The 20,634-nt window shown below is 42.5% G+C and overlaps 1 protein-coding gene across 4 annotated transcripts in view; it reads right to left on the reverse strand.

The window, feature by feature from the left end:
• map3k4 (mitogen-activated protein kinase kinase kinase 4) overlaps window positions 1–20,634 on the reverse strand; it is a 217,620-nt gene that overhangs the window by 57,233 nt on the left and 139,753 nt on the right. For all 4 annotated transcript variants that reach the window (XM_059986481.1, XM_059986483.1, XM_059986480.1 and 1 more), the window contains 3 exons: window positions 7,316–7,415; window positions 7,103–7,186; window positions 180–446 (listed from right to left, as the gene is read on the reverse strand). In XM_059986481.1, the coding sequence (XP_059842464.1) occupies window positions 180–446; window positions 7,103–7,186; window positions 7,316–7,415 (451 nt within the window). The remainder of the gene's footprint in view (window positions 1–179; window positions 447–7,102; window positions 7,187–7,315; window positions 7,416–20,634) is intronic.

Raw genomic sequence — 20,634 nt, forward strand, 5'->3', positions numbered from 1 at the left:
GTCCAGACAGTCCTGATGACCCACTGCTGTCCTACATTGCTTTCTCCATTTTCCCCCCACTGATTAATGCCACTATACCCATGCGAAAGTTGCTATATAAATGTAAGCTGTTACTGCCTACTGTTATCAATTGCTTCTTGAGGTTAACTATTTATGAATGGTGCCCTATTGTTGCTTACCTGCATGCTTCTCAATGTATCCACAGTTTCTACCTGGGGCAGCACTTTGATGGACTGGCCCGTCCACGATTTCCAGGCACCTTCCTGCTCTCTGGTGTCCAGATCATCTTTGATGAGGAGCAGGTACGCTTCATCCACGGATTCATCAGATTCGTTTGAACATTCCTTGCCAGCTGTTGCGCTGAGCAGTTGGAGTATCTGAGACTTACGCTCTGCAAGATCATAAGCAACAAAAATGTGCAGGTCCTCCAGTCCTGGAATGAGAACCTGAGAGGGAAAGGTATGCCAAGTCAGTTGCTTAACCCAAGTCTTATCAGCACCTCATTGTTCAAATAAATATCAGACTGAGAGAGGGGTATTGGCTTAGTGCAAAAATAAAACGCCTTCATGCACAGAGGGGTGAATCTTTGGAATTCTCTACCCCAGAGTGAAGTTCAGTCACTGAGTTCACTACAGCATGGTAGTGTAGTGGTTAGTGGAATGCTTTACAGTGCCAGCGACCCAGGTTCAATTCCTGCTGCTGTCTGTAAGGAGTTCGGACATTCCCTCCATGACCGCGTGGATTTAATCCGGGTGCTACAGTTTTCTCCTAAAAACAACAGACATAAGGGTTAATAAGTTATTGTCCACATGGCTCTAACAGGGTGGTATGGTTCATTAGGCTGGAAGGGCCTGTTACCATGCTGTATCTCTAAATAATAAAAAATAAAACAAGCTTTAATGGGTTTCTGGATTTTAAGGGAAACAATGGGGATAGTGATTAAAAACAGCACAAATAGAATAGTGGCTTGGATCTTAATGAAGGATGGAAAAAGCTCAATAGACTACTTCAAATTCAATTTCTTCTTAAACGGTTTCTATCTAATCTTCAATTTATTTCAAGGTCTAGAATTTATTATTTCGCATATCACTGTCACATATAACCATAACTTGTTAATCAAAAGACTCAAAAACACCAGTAGTATGGTAGCTAATCCCAAAGGAGAATTTTTTTTGCCTAAAAATAAAATGACTTTTCCTGAATTATGCATGAGTTTATAGACTGAGGCTACTTCTATCCACTTTACCCTTAAAATCATGTTAATTAAAGCTTAAAAACTTTCCTATTGGAGCACATTTAAATACTTTATAACTGAGCATTTATGACCTTTGTTCTTTTTCTTATAAGAGAGCAATTTTCCGTAATTTACAGCCCACAATCTCTTTTCACGCTGTAGAGCTGTCACTGTAGATCAAGTTTTCAAATGGTGGAATTCCTTTGTTGGACTCGTTTCTTATTCTATCTTTGTATGTGCCTTTGATTCTGCCTTCTCTGTACCAGATCACCGCTAGCAAATGAAGGCTTTTTTGCTGTCTTTGAACAATGCACAGATTAATCTCACTTTCCAACCAATCCCTGTACGATTCTATAACTTGACAGTTCAAAAAATTCTGCTGATATATACAAGTAAAACTTTCTAACTGTAAATTGACTCCACAACACCGAACACTGAGATGATGGCTCCCCCAATGAGGGACAGAATCAGATTGTGAATTCTCAAAATGACCAAGAAGAAACACTTCTCCCAGAGAATGCAAATCTTCAGCACTCTTTAGACCACCCTAAAATAAAACTGGTTCAAGGCTGAGAAAGATATATTTTTGGACTACAGAGAAATCAAGAATTAGTAGGTCCAGGATTGGTTGTGACTCTAAGGAAAGTGTTGGAAAGCAAGGGAATAAAGATATCAGCAAGTGGCCAGAGGGAATCTACAATAATGAATCCATGAATCATTTTTGGGGAGGAAATGGAGAAAAGGAAAAGATATACAAGACAGTGTCAGGATATTACCAGGACTAAAACTATTCACTATGGATTCATCACTAGCATTTCAAATCCAAAAAATAAAGGAGAAAATTGGCATGGAGTGGTGGGACCCAAGGTCACACAGGTAAAGTTCCAAAAAAGTATTAATTCTGACTGACGCGTTTAAGCAATTAGTTCTGGTACTCCAGCATAATCCAGAACCATAAGAGGTCAGGCTCAAAACAGTGCAACTATCATATCAGTGGGAACAAATATTTTCGGAAAAGATTATATATATCTTTCTTATTATCAAAATTCTGGAATAACTGTGACACATAGAGCAAGTATTCATAAAATTTGATCAAACAAGATGATGCAAAAAGTGTGATTTACTTTGGTCATCTTGACTATTTTTAACTTTTTAGGGGCGTGTGAATGTTTTTAATATTTTAATTTTCTTTTAATTGTCTGTAGGCATTCTTGATAAGTAATGGTCAGGAGGTTGGCTCTCACCAGCTGGGCAAATCTTGTTTCAGTGCAGCTAGCCAAGTGCATGGTGAGAAGCAATGTACCAGACTACTATGTGCAGACAATGCCTGGCTATTAGAAGCCAGGCTCCTGCTGGCCGACAGCAGGTGGGACCATGTTGGAAGCACATGTTGAATCTGCTGCTTCAGTAATCTGGGTTCAATCCTGACCTCTGTTACTCTATGTTGAGTTTGCATTTCCTCCCAATCTAGAGATGCGACGATCTCTAGGTTAACTGTCCTCTGCAATTTGCCCCCATTGAAAACCTGGCAGTAGGTGAAGGGAAAGTGGAAAGAATAAAATGAAAACAGTTCAGGATTAGCACAACTGAGTATTTGATTGTCAGTGCAGGCTAGGTTGACAGAAAGGACGATTTCTGTGACATGGTGGAATTCAAACCATGGTGGAATTGCACTATCAATTCAAGCTTGATCAGTGATTTTGAAAGTGTAGCAAATTTCAGATGTGAGAAAGAATGTTTTGATAATTCATTATTGCAAGTACGTTGTCCAACTGAACTGTATTTAACCTTGCATTGGCTCAGAGAGCAATATCCTTGTGGGCTGCAATATCTGCAAAAGTTATACCACTTTCTTGGTCTCCTGGAGTTCACCAGTGACACACTGGAAGATGCCACTGCTGACTCCCACTGGACTTCAGGACCATTAAACAGCAAAGATCTGCCACAATGTTGTACATTTAGAGTTCAATGCACTAATGATGCTGCAAAACTTTTATTCATTGTTATTTTTTCCAAACATAGTTGCTTAATTATGATGACAACTAAAGTACTTATCAAAATATGCTGTCAAACACCTGAAATGTGTTATACTTTCAAAATTGCAAACCAACACCATAGGACATGGGAGTAGAATTAGGCCACTCAGCTCATTGAATTTGTTCTGCCATTCAATCGTGCCTGATTTATTATCCCTAACAACCCTATTCTCCTGCTTTCTCCCTCTAACCTTTGACACCCTTACTAATTAAGAACCTAACAACCTCTGCTTGGCTTGACTTCCACAGCTGTCCCATCCAATAAGTTCCACAGATTCACCACACTCTGGCTGAAAATGCTTTTCCTCATCTCTGTTCTAAAGGGATGTTCTTCTATTCTCAGGCTGTGCCCTCTTGTCCTAGACCTCCCCCAATATTCAAAATATCCTCTCAACACCTACATTATCGAGGCTTTTCAATATTTGACTGGTTTCACTGAGATATACGCCCCCCCCCCACTATTCTTCTAAACTTCAACATGTTCACACTCAGAGGCATCAAACACTTCTCATATATTAACCCTTTTGTTCCTAGGATCATTCTCATGAACTTTATTTGGACCCTCTTCAAAGATAGCACATTAGAATTACTTCTTTCTGTGGTAAGAGGCTCAAAATGTCTCACAATACCCCAATGTGGTCGAACAATGCCTTATAAATCCTCGACATTACATGCTAGCTCTTACATTCTAGTCCTCTCAAAATGATTGCTAGCATTTCAGTTGCTTTCCTTATTACTGACTCAAACAGCAAGTTAACCTTTAGGGAATCCTGCATTGGGACTCTATCCATGGCCTCCTCTACTGTCAAAATGAATCCAAACTCAGGTTGGAGGAACAACACCTTATATACCGGCTGGGTAGCCTCCAACCTGATGGCATGAACATTGACTTCTCTAACTTCCGTTAATGCCCCTCCTCCCCTTCTTACCCCATCACTGACATATTTAGTTGTCTGCCTGTTTTCCATCTCCCTCTGGTGCTTCCCCCCACTTTCTTTCTCCCGAGACCTCCCATCCCATGATCCTTTCCCTTCTCCAGCTCTGTATCACTTTCACCAATCACCTTTCCAGCTCTTAGCTTCATCCCACTCCCTCCGGTCTTCTCCTATCATTTCGCATTTCCCCCTCCCCCCACTACTTTCAAATCTCTTACTAACTTTCCTTTCAGTTAGTCCCGACGAAGGGTCTTGGCCTGAAACGTCGATAGTGCTTCTCCTTATAGATGCTGCCTGGCCTGCTGTGTTCCACCAGCATTTTATGTGTGTTGTTGGGACTCCTAAGTCTCTTTGCACCTCCAATTTCTGAAATCACTCACTGTTTAGAAAGGTCTCTACCTTTATTCCTTCAACCAAAGTGCATGACCATACTCTTCCCAATACTGTATTCCATCTGCTCATTCTCCCAAATCTGTCTGGGTCCTTCTGCAGACTCCCTGCTTCTTCAACACTACCTGCCCTTCCAACTATTTTTGTATCATTCACAAACCTGTTCAGAAAGTCATCAATTCTGTCATTGAAATCATTGACCTACTGTATAACACGAAAAGAAGCAGTCTCAAAACAGACCACTGTGGAACAGCACTGGACATTGGCAGCCAGCCAGAGAAAGCCCCCTTTATTCCCATTCCTTGCCTCTGCCAGTCAGCCAAACTCCTGTCCATGTTAGCATCTTTCCTGTAATACCATACGCTTTACCTTGTTCAGCAGTCACATGTGTACCAACTTGTCAAAGACCTTCTGAAAAGCCAAGTACACAACATCCACCGATTCTCCTTTGTCAATCCTGTTTATTTCCTCAAAGAATTCCAACAGATTTGTCGGGGAAGACTTTTCCTTAAGGAAACAAAGCTGACTTTTGCTTATTTTACCATATGCCTCCAAGTACCCCAAAACTTTATCCACAATAATGGGCTCCAACATTTTGCCAACCACTGAAATCAGGTTAACTATAATTTTCTGACCTTTGCCTCCCTTCCTTCTTAAAGAGTGCAGAGACATTTGCAGTTTTCCAGTCCTGCAGAATCATTCTAGAATATAGTGATTCTTGAAAGGTCACTACTAATGCCTCCACTATCTCTTATAGTCCATCTGGTTCAGGCCACTTAACTACCATTAGACCTTCCCAGCTTCCCAAGTACCTTCTCAGTAGTGACTGCACTCATATCTGCTTCGATGCTCTCCAATTAATGTTAGATAGCATAGTGGCATAGTGGTTAAGTTACTGCACTAGGATCACGTAGCTAAGATCCAGAGATACATGCTTGAAACCTGATTCAAATAATTAATCTGGAATAAGAATCTAGCTTCAGTAATACTGGTCTTGAGACAAACAGTTTTTTTTTAAACTTTTGTACACTTATGTGTTTTTTTTTAAATATTCTTCATAAGAACATAAGTAGAAGCTGGAGAAGTCCATTCCCCTAACTGTACCGTCTTTACTTAAGATCATTGTTGCTCCTTCACTTCAATGGCATTTACATGCACTTCCACCAAATCCCTTAGGTCCCCATAATATCTAAAAATCTATTTCTGCCCTGAACACAGTCAGTGTTTAAGCCTCCACAATTCCAAAGATCCACTTTCATCTGGACAAAGAAATTTCTTTTCATTGTAGTCAAGTGCCAGTCTCTCATTTCAACATCTCAAGTTCTTGACAATTTAGCCAAAGAAAACATTACAAATAAAAATTTCTGGAATGCATGGCCAGCAGATTAGGGTGCATCCATGGGAAGAAAAACAGTGTTAATGCTTCAAAGACTTTTCGTCAGTTTGATGATCTGACGTCCATTCTGACGAAGGACTTTGACCTGAAGCATTATTCTCTTTCTCTTCTCACAGAAGGAACCTGATCAACTCAGTATGTGCAGAATTTTCTGTTGTTATTTTAGGTTTCGGCACACGAGATGTGCATATATATCTACCCTGTCAAGCACTTTAAAATTGTGATGTGCAAAAGACAGGAATCTGGTCTGCTTGTAATTCCTCATCTCAAGAATTAATTCAGTCAACCTCTGAGTATCCTTTCCCCAAACAGAGAAATTTGACAAGTACAAATTCCAGGACCCTGTATTAATGCTGATTTATACTCATTCTCAAATCCTCTTGCAGTCGTCAATTTACACATACTTCTTCCTAATTAACTGCTGTACCTGCATGTCGACTTGTGTACAGTCATACGCTTCCCTCTGAATACCACCATCTGCATCACTCACTGTTCACAAAATACTTCACAGTTTGTTTTGTTTCTGCTAGTAAGAGTGCTAGATGGAATCGAAGGAAAATTTTTATCTACAAGGTTGGCTGCAATCTGATGCACACTGCCCAAGGTGGTGTGGGAGGCACAATATCGGAAAAGTATCTGGACGAGCACATGAATTTCCAAAGTTTTAAGTGGGTACTTGATGTCCATGTGGATTGAAAGGCCTGTTCCTGAGCTGTTCTATGCAGGCATCCTACACCAAAGGGCCTGTTCTGTGTTATTGACTCAATCACTTTATATTGAATCAATTATTTTGAATTCATATTAAAGAACTATTACTGCATAAAACTAAGTATGTACATCTAAAATCTTGAAGTTGTAATGAATAATTTATCACCTTTGCATAAATGAATTCAATATTTAATGCAAATTAAACAAAGATTATTGAACAGATAATACACAAATCAGAAATTTTCCATGATTATGATTTTAAAGGTCTCAATTAAAATTAGGAAATAACCTTTCCCTTGCTTTCTGACTTCTTAGCAACACATCAAATGAATGCTCTAAGAAATAAATTCACATCAGGAGTTTCAGTATGGTAAATGATAAGACAATAAAATGGATTATCTACCTTAACATATTTTTTCATTTTAAGAGCTTCTAAAAAATCCAGAACAGGAGCCGACAAAGTAAATTCTGCTGCTATTTCTAGGTCCTAGATCAAAAGAAAAACTATTTTATTTTTGAAACAATATTTTCTTGCTGCCTGAAAGTAACACAGCATTTTACTACACAGCTTTATGTACAGTTACGTGATGCATGACATAGCTCTTGTATAGATTACCTTTCTCAGCATCTTAGCAAAACCCAGAGCCTTGGACGCTCTCTCCCGAGCTTCATGAAAGAGCTCCTTAAGTGCACGACTCGTCTCTATAATGGACCTCCTGTGAAGACAGTTACAACACAAACTTAGCATTTTAGAAAGGACCCACACAAAACGTTAGTCAGGAAAAATGGGGAAAAATCAATTAATTCCTTTCCTGTGGTTTATTGATAGGAATAAAGTGAAGGACAGGAAAGAACTTCCCAAAGGAATAAGTAATATAGATTAGAAAAACCTGGCTTAACTTTCCTTTAAATATTTTTTAAAAGAGAAACTTGCACACCCCAAATTAATAGTTCACTTTAACAATCCCATCAACAATTCTTCCCCTCCTCTCTTCCTAATGTACATTTTCGGAAGTTGTTCCTTTGGTTATCGCCAACATTGTTCATAATGAAGCAAGAGGAAGAGAGAGGTTCAGAGTAATAATTAACTAGTTGACAGAAGATACCTGGTCTTCCAAAGTACTCAAGAAAGAATAACAATGAATCAGTATTTATCCATCAAGACTGCAAATCTGAAATAGTATTGTAGATTATCTGCCTGTACAAATAAATATACATGTAATAACAGGAAATGATTATAAAACAGTACTTACCGTAAGTATGGTTAAATTTGGAAATATTTAGCCTCCAAAATTGCAAACCAACACCCAAGCACAAATGGCTCAAAGCAGCTCAATGTTGTATTGCACCAAAAAGATCCGGCAACATTAGAAATGACAAGCTGATTAAGAAACTTAGATAACAGAAACAGAGGTCTGCTCTACCATTCAATATACCAGGGCCAATCCTCCACCTTAACAGCATACTCCTACAGTCATGCCAAAACTCTGATGCTTTTTGTACCTGGAATACGATTAACTCATGTTCATTGACTTTCCCTCTGCAGTAGAGAATTCTACATACAGACTTACAACCCTGTGACTGAAGGAATTTTTTATCTCACCTAAACACCTTACTCCACATGACACAGCGGCAGAATTAGCCATTCAAGTCTGTTCTGCAGTTCCCTTCTCAACCCCGTACTCCTGTGTCTCTCTGTATCTTTGACGCCTTTAACGATCATGAGCATCAATGTCCAGATACTGTGAAATGCTAGTTACAAAAAGATGTTTGTGTTGCCCTTAAGGCATTCGCTTAGTTTATTACATTTTTGCTTTACTAATTCATTTGTAATTATTTTCTAGTTAAAGTTAAGGTTGTTGAAAGTAAATTCGTTGTCTGTGATGTATCGCGGCACGCGATGACGTCACACCCGGTTTTGCCGCATCTTGTGGGAGAATACTGGTTTGGAGAAACAGGAAGCAGGGGGCTTGCGTGTGCAGGATCAGCGCGAGAAAAGTTTTCATTCTACACACTAAGAAACATCATAGAAGCAACGCCATAAGTTGATCGATCTGTTGAAGTAAAAATGTTAACACTGATTGTTAAAAGTAATGACAGTTGATAAAGTTCATTTTCTTGTGCTATTGAAAGAGTTGCTGGATAGTTTGTGTTGAAGTGTATTTAAAGCGCAGGTAGATTCTGACTGTATGTTGTACTTTAATCTGGAGCAGCAGCTGGATGACCTTCGACTCATAAGGGAGAATGAGGCAGTCATAGATGAGAGCTACAGGGAGGTAGTTACACCTAGGCTGCAGGAAGCAGGTCATTGGGTGACAGTCCGAGGGGGGAAAGCAAAGGAGAGTAGACAGGTAGTGCAGAGCACCCCTGTAGCCATTCCCCTGAATAATAAGTTTATCGTCCTGGATGCTGTTGGTGAGGATGACCGACCAGGTGTGAGCCACGGTGGCAGGGCCTCTGGCACTGAGTCGGACATTGGTGGTGCAGAAGGATGGGACGGAGAAGAGGACAGCTGTCGTCATTGTAGACTCTATAGTCAGGGGAGCAGACTGGAGATTTTGTGGACGTGAGAAGGACACCTGCATGGTTTGTTGCCTCCCCGGTGCCAGGGTCCGGGATGTCTCTGACCGGGTGCATGACATACTGTTACGAGAAGGAAAGCAACCAGAAGTCGTGATACATGTTGGTACCAATGACATAGGCAGAAAGAGGAATAAGGACCTGAAGTGTGAGTTTCAAGAACTAGGCAGAAGGCTGAAGAACAGAACCTCAAGGGTGGCGTTCTCAGGATTGCTGCCAGTGCTATGTGATAGTGATGGTAAGAATTGGAGAAGATGGTAGATGAATGCGTGGCTGAGGAGTTGGTGCAGGGCGCAGGGTTTTAGATTTTAGGATCATTGGGATCTCTTCTGGGGAAGGTGGGACTTGTACAGATTGGATGGGTTGCACCTGAACTCGAGGGGGAGCAATATCCTAGCAGGTAGGTTTGCTAGCATGGTTCAGGAGAGTTTAAACAAATTTGCAAGGGGGATCAGACCCAAAGCAATACAACAGTGAAATAAGTGCATGGAGTCTAACATATAGAGAGGCTTTGATGAAAAAGAAGCAGAATAAAGGGTGTAAAGGTAGTAAGGTAAAAGGGCTAAAGTGTGTGTACTTCAATGCAAGAAGCATCAGGAACAAAGGTGATGAACTGAGAGCTTGGATACATACATGGAATTATGATGTAGTGGCCATTACGGAGACTTGGCTGGCACCAAGGCAGGAACGGATTCTCAATATTCCTGGATTTCAGTGCTTTAAAAGGGATAGAGAGGGGGGAAAAGGGGAGGAGGGGTGGCATTACTAGTCAGGGATACTATTACAGCTGCAGAAAGGGTGGATAATGTAGCAGGATCCTCTTTTGAGTCAGTATGGGTAGAAGTCAGGAATAGGAATGGAGCAGTTACTCTACTGGGGGTATTGGGAGACAGATTTTGGAAAGGTGCCAAAATAACAGGGTTGTTATCATGGGTGACTTTAGCTTCCCTAATATTGATAGACACTTGTTTAGTTTCAAGGGTTTAGATGGGGCAGAGTTTGTTAAGTGTGTCCAGGATGGATTCCTGTCACAGTATGTTGACAGGCCGAATAGGGGGAATGCCATACTAGATCTAGTATTAGGTTACGAACCGGGTCAGGTCACAGATCTGTCAGTGGGTGAGCATCTGGGACAGTGATTACCGCTCCCTGGCCTTTAGCATTATCATGGAAAAGGACAGAATCAGAGAGAACAGGAAAATTTTTAATTGGGGAAGGACAAATTATGAGGCTATAAGGCTAGAACTTGCAGGTGTGAATTGGGATGATATTTTTGCAGGAAAATGTACTATGGACATGTGGTTGATGTTTAAGGATCTTTTGCAGGATGTTAGGGATAAATTTGTCCTGGTGAAGAAGATAAAGAATGGTAGGATGAAGGAACTATGGGTGACAACAAGCGAAGTGGAAAATCTAGTCAGGTGAAATAAGGCAGCATACATGAGGTTTTAGGAAGCAAGGATCAGATGGGACTATTGAGGAATATAAGGTAGCAAGAAAGGAGATTAAGAAGGGGCTGCGAAGAGCAAGAAGGGGGCATGAGAAGGCCTTGGTGAGTAGGGTAAAGGAAAACCCTAAGACATTCTTCAATTTTGTGAAGAACAAAAGGATGACAGGAGTAAAGGTAGGACCGATTAGAGATAAAAGTGGGAAGATGTGCCTGGAGGCTGAGGAAGCAAGCGAGATCCTCAATGAATACTTCCCTTTGGTATTCACCAATGACAGGGAACTTGAGGACGGTGAGGACAATATGAATGAGGTTGATGTTCTGAAGCATGTTGATATTAAGGGAGAGGAAGTGTTGGGAGTTGTTAAAATACATTAGGACGGATAAGTCCCCGGGGACTGATGGAATATTCCCCAGGCTGCTCCACGAGGTGAGGGAAGAGATTGCTGAGCCTCTGGCTAGGATCTTTATGTCCTCGTTGTCCACAGGAATGGTACCGGAGGATTGGAGGGAGGCGAATGTTGTCCCCTTGTTCAAAAAAAGGTAGTAGGGATAGTCCAGGTAATTATAGACCAGTGAGCCTTATGTCTGTGGTGGGAAAGCTGTTGGAAAAGATTCTTAGAGATAAAATCTATGGGCATATAGAGAATCATGGTCTGATCAGGGACAGTCAGCATGGCTTTGTGGAGGGCAGATCATGCCTAACAAGCCTGATAGAGTTCTTTGAGGTGGTGACCAGGCATATAGATGAGGGTAGTGCAGTGGATGTGATCTATATGGATTTTAGTAAGGCATTTGACAAGGTTCCACATGGTAGGCTTATTCAGAAAGTCAGAAGACATGGGATCCAGGGAAGTTTGGCCAGGTAGATTCAGAATTGGCTTGCCTGCAGAAGGCAGAGGGTTGTGGTGGAGGGAGTACATTCAGATTGGAGAGTTGTGACTAGTGGTGTCCCACAAGGATCTGTTCTGGGACCTCTACTTTTCGTGATTTTTATTAAAGACCTGGATGTGGGGGTAGAAGGGTGGGTTGGCAAGTTTGCAGACGACACAAAGGTTGGTGGTGTTGTAGATAGTGTAGAGGATTGCTTAAGATTGCAGAGAGACATTGATAGGATGCAGAAGCGGGCTGAACAGTGGCAGATGGAGTTCAACCTGGAGAAGTATGAGGTGGTACACTTTGGAAGGACAAACTCCAAGGCAGAGTACAAAGTAAATGGCAGGATACTTGGTAGTGTGGAGGAGCAGAGGGATCTGGGGGTACATGTCCACAGATCCCTGAAGGTTGCCTCACAGGTAGATAGGGTAGTTAAGAAAGCTTAGCTTTCATAAGTCGAGGGATAGAGTTTAAGAGACGCGATGTAATGATGCAGCTCTATAAAACTCTAGTTAGGCCACACTTGGAGAACTGTGTCCAGTTCTGGTCACCTCACTATAGGAAGAATGTGGAAGCATTGGAAAGGGTACAGAGGAGATTTACCAGGATGCTGCCTAGTTTAGAGAGTATGGATGATGATCAGAGATTAAGGGAGCTAGGGCTTTACTCTTTGGAGAGGAGGAGGATGACAGGAGACATGATAGAGGTGTACAAGATATTAAGAGAAATAGACAGAGTGGACAGCCAGCACCTCTTCCCCAGGGCACCACTGCTCAGTACAAGAGGACATGGCTCTAAGGTAAGGGGAGGGAAGTTCAAGGGGGATATTAGAGAAAGGTTTTTCACTGAGTCAGTGGTGGAGGCAGACACACTAGTGAAGTTTAAGAGACTACTAGACAGGTATATGGAGGAATTTAGGGTGGGGGGTTATATATGAGGCAGGGTTTGAGGGTCAACACAACATTGTGGGCTGAAGGGCCTGTAATGTGCTGTACAATTCTATGTTCTATGTTTAATGTAATATAGTTTGTTGTAGTTTTACTTTTGCAAGTATTTATGATGTAAATGTGATGTCAAGAAGGAAACAAATGCTGTATATATTTTGTATTGTTTTATTAAGTTTTCACCATACGTTAATGTGGAAGAGTGAACAGTAAATGGTTTATCTTACAGCGATCCTGTTTTCATTGACTACGGTTTACCTCGGTGTTTAGTTCAGAGTTCTTACACCTGAATGAGAACACTACAGCGAAAAGGCAGCATTACCAGGTGTTTCAACAAGTGGTATGATGGCATCACGATCCAGTGTCAAGTCATTGCCATCCAGCGCCAGGAGCAGTAGGGCATCAACAATTAAGGCTGCCCACGCAAGAGCTAAAGCAGAAATCGCCAAGGTGCGAGTGTCCTACACTGAACAGGAAGCAAAACTGAAAATGGAAAAGGCTGCCAGAAAAGCCGAAAACAAAATGGAAAGGGCTGCCAGAGAAAAGGAAGAAGCTGCCAGAGAAGCCAAAAACCAGATGGCAAAGATAAGGATAGAAACAGAGTTAGAAGTGCTGATGCTACGCCGAGAAGCCGAAGCTGCCAGGGTGGAAGCAGAAATATTAAAAGACGTTGAAGAAATGCACATTCTAGATGGAGTAAAATCTACTTCAGAAAGGACCAGATTGGAACTCACTAGCGACCATGTCCGATCTGGACCCGAAGATTCGTTCTTCCTCTCCATACTTTTCTGCTAACGTCCCATTTCATGAGGAGTCACAGAGAAGCCCAATTGCATCGCATCCATTTGAGGAAGACAATTTACCCTTGCAACTTTGTGATGAAGTTGAGAACAAAAGGGCTGACGACAAATACTTCTCGACGCCAAACTTACCAGATTTGGCGAGAGAAGAGGCAAAGGCTGAAGTCAGAACAGCAAATCCCATAAAGAACGTACACACTCAATCATATGCCCGCCAACATATTCCTCCAGCCAGCATGCCACTTGTAGTTGAACCCATGACACAGTATTTAGCACGACAAGATCTCATCACTTCAGGACTATACCAGTTTGACAATAAGCCTGAAAATTACCGTGCATGGTACTCCTCATTCGCCAACGCTACCGGCGGAGTCCAGCTCGAAGCAACTCAAAAGTTGGATCTCATGACAAAATGGCTAGGAAAAGAATCATGCGAACAGGTGAGACGCATACATTCAGTGTACATCAACAACCCCAAGCTAGCCTTACGCAAAGCATGGGAGAGACTTCAGGAGTGCTATGCGGCCCCCAAAATTATTGAAACGGCACTATTTTGACATCTAGAAAATTTTCCTAAGGTGTCAGCCAAGGACCACACTAAGCTAAGTGAGCTCGGAGATCTACTCATGGAAATTGAAGGCGATAAAGAAGATGGCTATTTCATTGGCCAGTCGTATCTAGATATTTCATATGGAATTAGACCAATCGTGGACAAACTTACATTTGGGCTGCAGGAAAGGTGGGTGTCTGTTGGCACAGAGTACAAGGAAGAGAACGGTAGTCAATTTCCTCCCTTTAAGTATTTCACTAGGTTTGTGTGCAAGGAGGCAAAGAAGAAAAACGACCCTAGCTTCATGAGTCAAGGTAGCAGTACAATTCACACCAAGCCAGTCAAATCCACTTCGACTAACTTTAACATCAATAAACCTGGCTCGGTGCATAAAACTGAAGTGTCTACAACTAACAATGACCCTAGCAAGGATTGTCCATTGCACAACAAACCCCACCCCCCTCAAAAAATGCAGTAAGTTTAGAAAAAAACCCTTTGACGAGAGAATGGCCCTTCTCAAGGAGAAAAAAGATGTTTTAAATGCTGTTCCTCTACCTCTCACCTCGCTAGAGAGTGTATGATCCCCCGTGAGGTGCTCAGAATGTAATAGCACTAATCATGATGGGGCCATGCACCCCGGCCCGTTACCGCAAACCGACAAAGCTCCTTCACCCTCACAAGAGGACGGCGGGGAGGGAGAGGATCACTCCAAGACAATTGTTGTCAGCTCAAGCTGCACAGAGGTTTGCGGTCAAGGTCAGTCAAGCCGTTCTTGCTCAAAGATCTGCCTCACTGAGGTATACCCTAGGAGAGTCAAAGATAAGGCCATCAAAGCCTATGTAATTCTGGACGACCAGAGCAATTGCTCACTAGTCAGACCACAGTTCTTCGACTTGTTCAACATAGAGAGTAATCAGTTCCCATACTACCTTAGAACTTGCTCAGGCAGCATAGAAAGATATGGAAGAAAGGCAGAAGGCTTCCAGCTCGAGTCACTGGATGGTAAAGTTGTCATCTGTCTCCCTCCGCTCTTAGAGTGCAATGAAATTTTGAATAACCGCACCGAGATTCCGACACCAAGTGCTGTGCAACACAAGCCGCATCTCCACCACATTGCCAAGCACATCCCAGAACTTTTGGATCCAAAAGCAGAAATACTCCTGCTACTCAGAAGAGATGTTCTCCAGGTGCACAAGGTCAGGCAGAAGGTCAATGGACCACACGACGCCCCCTTTGCCCAACGCCTGGATCTGGGCTGGGTGGTGATAGGAGAGGTGTGCCTTGGCAATGTACACAAACCGACAGTTAATACGCTCAAGACCAACTTGTTAGAGAGTGGCCGCCATTCAATTTTTCAACCATGCACAAGCTTCATGTGTATCAAGGAAGCACGACAAGGCTTCAACAAGTGTAGTAAAGTAACTGACAAGACACTGGGACAGTCAGTCTTCACTCAAACTGAGCATGATGATAAACTTGCTCCATCAGCACAAGACACCATCTTCTTAAAAATAATGGTCACCAAGGTCTTCAGAGACGAAGCAAATAACTGGGTCACCCCACTACCTTTCAGAGAACCACGACAGTGCTTGCCAAACAACAAAGAGCAGGCAGTCAAGCGGTTCACATCTTTGCAACGAACCCTGAAAAGGAAACCTGAGATGCAGCAACAATACGTAGCATTCATGGAGAAGATCTTCGCTAATGGACATGCTGAAGTAGCACCGCCACTGAAAGAAGGTGAGGAGTGCTGGTACCCCCCAACGTTCAGGGTTTACCACCCACAAAAGCCCAATCAGATCAGTGTGGTCTTTGACTCCAGTGCTCAGTACGCTGGTATCTCCCTCAATGACGTGCTCCTCACAGGCCCCAACCTTAATAATTCCCTTCTCAGGGTTCCTGCTGCACTTCCGGAAAGAGAAGGTCGCAATCCTAGTGGACATCTAGCAGATGTTCCATTGCTTCTTAGTACAGGAAAACCATCTCCATTTCTTATGGCACAAGGACAATGACATCAACAAGGAAATCATTGAGTACCAGATGAAAGTCCATGTTTTCAGCAATAGTCCATCACCAGCCGTGGCCATCAGAGCACAGGAGCACTGCGATGACACTGTTAAGTTTGCGAAAGGCACTTCTACGTTGATGACAGCTTGATATCGCTACAGAAAGAAGCAGCAGCAATCGATCTGCTCCGACGAACACAAGCCTCACTCGCTGAGACAAACCTCCGCTTGCACAAGTTCGCATCAAACTGTCAGGCAATCATGGATGCCTTTCTACACGATGATCGTGCTCCGGCAATCAAGGACCTAGATCTAGATAGAGAAACCATACCCACCCAAAGGAGTTTGGGCCTCCTTTGGGAGATTACAACTGACACATTCGTGTTCTCCGTGCCTACCATAATCAAGCCATTCACCCGCCGTGGAGTTCTCTCTACTATCAACAGTGTTTTCACTCCCTTGGGTCTACTGGCACCAGTTACGATCCAGGGAAGAGCCCTTCTCAGGGAACTTACCTCTGAGCTCTCTGACTGGGATACTCCTCCACCAGAAGACAAGCTATGCAGATGGGAGGCTTGGAGAGTTTCACTTCAAGACCTAAAACAGCTTCATATCCCATGTAGGTACACTGTGACCTCACTCACCGAGGCTACGCACAGAGAATTGTGCGTGTTTTCAGATGCGTCAACCAAGGCCATCGGTGCTGTGGTTACTTGAAAGTAGCTGGGAAGGATCGTCAAGTTGAAGTAGGTTATGTAACTGGTAAGACGAAGCTCGCTCCTCAGTCTGAGCTGACAATTCCAAGGCTTGAACTGTGCGCAGCTGTCCTGGTTGTGGAAATGGCGGATCTTATCCAGGACGAGCTAGACCTGGAGCTGGATGACACCAAGTTCTACACGGATAGCAAAGTAGTGCTTGGTTATATTTAAAATGAATCAAAACATTTCTATGTGTACGTTCATAATAGAGTTCAACATATCCGCCTGTCTTCAAAGCCTGAACAATGGTATTATGTACGTACAGAGGATAACCCTGCAGACCATACATCGAGATCCTTACCTGCATCCCGTCTGGCGCAGACTTCCTGGTTCACCGGACCCCCCCTTCCTGTGTCAGCCACCAACGGAAAAAACTCAAATGAGCGAGACATTCGGCTGATCGAACCCTAAAGAGACTTGGAAATCCGGGCACAAATACAAACAGGAGTCACCTACCTCGAAGAATCAATACATATCACTGAACACTTTCAGCAGTTCTCCACTTTGAATTCCTTAGTGAGACGACTTGTATTCCTCATTCACATGGCCAGATCCCACAAACACTCATCCCGTAATGGTAAATGCAAGGGATGGCACAAATTGCACTGCGGACGAATTGGCCCAGGCAAAGGACCTCACCCTTAAAGCAACTCAAAGAGCAGCCTTTGCAAGAGAGTTTTCGGCCCTCCAAGCTAATAAACCAATACCAAAGGACAACCCTTTGAGGAAACTCAGCCCAATCCTGAAGAACGATCTCATTTGTATTGGAGGCTGGTTAATACACTCTCACCTTTCAGCTGCAGAAAAGAGCCCAGTAATCCTGCCCAAAGACAGTCATGTGTCCTTACTACTTACTCGCCATCACCATGAACAGGTAAGGCATCAGGGCCGTCACCTGACAGAGGGAGCAGTCAGGACAGCGGGACTGTGGATCTTGGGAGGCAAAACACTGATCAATTCAGTACTCCACTGATGTGTAACCTGCCAGAAACTGCGAGGGAAGCTTGAAGTTCAACGTATGGCGGACCTCCCACTAGAACACTTCAATGCCTGCCCTCCTTTTACATATGTGGGGGTCGATATATTTGGTCCCTGGACTATCATCACTAGACGCACCAGAGGAGGACAAGCAGAAAGCAAACAGTGGGCCATCATGTACAGCTGCATGAGTTCAAAAGCGGTACACATTGAGGTCATCGAATCTTTGGATACAACCAGCTGCATTAACGCTCTCAGGTGCTTCTTTGCACTAAGAGGCCCTGCAAAACAGTTAAGGTCTGATTGCGGCACGAACTTTGGTGGAGTGTCCAAGGAGCTCGGGATGGACAAAACGGTGCAAAGGTACCTCAGTGAGCAGGGATGCAACTGGGATTTCAACACACCACACGTCTCTCACACAGGAGGTTCATGGGAGCGGATGATTGGTATCGCCAGAAGGATCCTTGATTCAATGTTTCTGCAGCAACACACCCAACTGACCACGAAGTACTGTGCACACTAATGGCAGAGGTCACAGCTATTATAAATGCACGACCACTCCTACCTATGTTTTCTGACCCAGAAAGCTCCTTCATACTCTCGCCATCAGTGCTCCTTACGTAGAAGGCAGGAATTCTTCCTCCACTTGGTGTACTTCTCTGATAAGGATTAGTACACAAAGCAATGGTGACAGGTTCAGGCTCTCGCAAATCAGTTCTGGTCCCGTTGGAGACATGAATATCTACCTTTGTTGCAACACAGACAAAAATGGACAGAACCTTGCAGGAATCTTCAAGTTGGAGATTTACTCCTACTCAGAGGCAGGCAGATCGCCTGCAACTGCTGGCCAATGGCCAGAATCACTGCCACATTCCCTGGTAGGGATGGACATATCAGGAAGGTTGAGTTGAAAACTTCTGACCAAGGTGATGTGAAAACTTACCAAAGGCCAGTTGCAGAAGTCGTTCTACATCTACCTAAGGACTGATTTAGAAACTGAAGTTTTGTATTATGTTCATAGTGACTTTACGAACATCAGGCAGGGAGTGTGTTGCCCTTAAGGCATTTGTTTAGTTTATTACATTTTCGCTTTAGTAATTTGTTTGTAATTATTTTCTAGTTAATGTTAAGGTTGTTGAAAGTAAATTCGTTGTCTGTGATGTATCGTGGCATGCGATGACGTCATACCAGGCTTCGTCATGTCTTGTGGGAAAATACCAGTTTGGAGAAATGGGAAGGAGGCGACTAGTGTGTGCAGGGTCAGCGCAAGAAAAGTTTTCATTCTATGCACTATGAAACATCATAGAAGCAACGCCATAAATTCATAAGATAGTCAATGTGTTGAAGTAAAAATGTTAACGCTGATTCTGTTAAAAGTAATGACGGTTGATAAAGTTTATTTTCTTGTGCTATTGAAAGAGTTGCTGGATAGTTTGTGTGTTGAAGTGTATTTAAAGCGCAGGTAGATTCTGACAGTATGTTGTACTTTAATGTAATATAGTTTGTTGTAGTTTTACTTTTGCAAGTATTTATGATGTAAATGTGATGTCAAGAAGGAAACAAATACTGTATATATTTTGTATTGTTTTATCAATAGTTTTCATCATACGTTAATGTGGAAGAGTGAACAGTAAACGGTTAATCTTACTGCGATCCTGTTTTCATTGACTACGGTTTACCTCGGTGTTTAGTTCAGAGTTCTTACACCTGAATGAGAACACTACAATGTTGGTAATTTTCTTTGTTGCAGCAATTTTATTCTTCTTGGTCTTTACAAATTTACTAAACTATACAAATTCATGCTTGGAGACAAAATGTGATTTCCCAGTCATTGGTCAATGTTTTGTTACCTGGTTTACCAGTTACCCAGTTTATAATAGTGTTAATGCCAAACAATTAACCAAAATCTTGTGAAAATAACATGAAATGATACTACTTAGATTTAAACTGATATACTTGGACAGCTACAAAAGATACATCTGCTCAAGAAAATCTGATATCAAATTGACTTGGAAAATTGAGGCATGTACGAGGTAGTGCTAATCTATTATGTACTAGTTACTCCTTGAAAAAAATGAAAACATACAAAGCACTCCTGCATTTCTACAACTTTCATTGCCTTATGTACCAATGCAATTCATGGTCATTTAATACTTCTGAAATGTAGCCATTTCACAGACCTGACCTGAGAAAAGACTATTAACCAAAATAACAAGGGAACTCCCAGATTTTCTTCTCACAGTGCCGCTTGATATTTTACATCCTGTGGCCCAATATAAAGTGCCACACTCCTTGAGCGTTGCACTTCGAAGTGAGTGAAACAGCAAACATTTCATTCAAGAGAGCCACTTGACCTTGCCCTATTCTATCATCAAGGACCCCCACTATCCACACCATGTTCTCTTCTCACTACTAACATCAAGGAGGTGGTACAGGAGCCTTAGGTTCCACACCACCAGGTTCAGGAACAGTTACAAGTGACCCCCGTTTTCCAAACGTTCACTTTACGACACATCACTGTTATGAAAGACCTATACTAGTTACCTGTTTTTGCTAACCAAAGCGTTTTCGCTTTTACAAAAAAAGGGAAGCCACCATTGCTTAAACACCTGCCTGTGCGCATCTGTGCTTTATCTCAATTTATTCTGTGCATCTGTTAGCAAGATGTGTCCTAAGGTATCAGAAAAGCCTAAGAGAGCTCATAAAGGTGTTACGCTTAGCATAAAACTGGACGTAATTAAGCATTTCAATCATGGTCAACGAAGTAAGGACATTGTCCGCGCATTGAACCTTCCTGCGTCCACCATTCACACTACTGTATTTACACGCAGAGAAAGAATCTTGAAAGCTGCCGATGTTACTATTGGTTCTGCTCGTAGCAAAGTGGCCTCTTTTAGTCTGCTGGGATCTTTTTGGCAGCTTCTTAGTTTGACATTTACCGGAGAGAGTGCTTCGGCTGATACTGGAGCTGCCAAAAGGTGCCCAGCAGAACTGAA

The sequence above is a fragment of the Hypanus sabinus genome, chromosome 12 (genome assembly GCF_030144855.1).
Source record: "Hypanus sabinus isolate sHypSab1 chromosome 12, sHypSab1.hap1, whole genome shotgun sequence".
Classification (NCBI taxonomy): domain Eukaryota; kingdom Metazoa; phylum Chordata; class Chondrichthyes; order Myliobatiformes; family Dasyatidae; genus Hypanus; species Hypanus sabinus.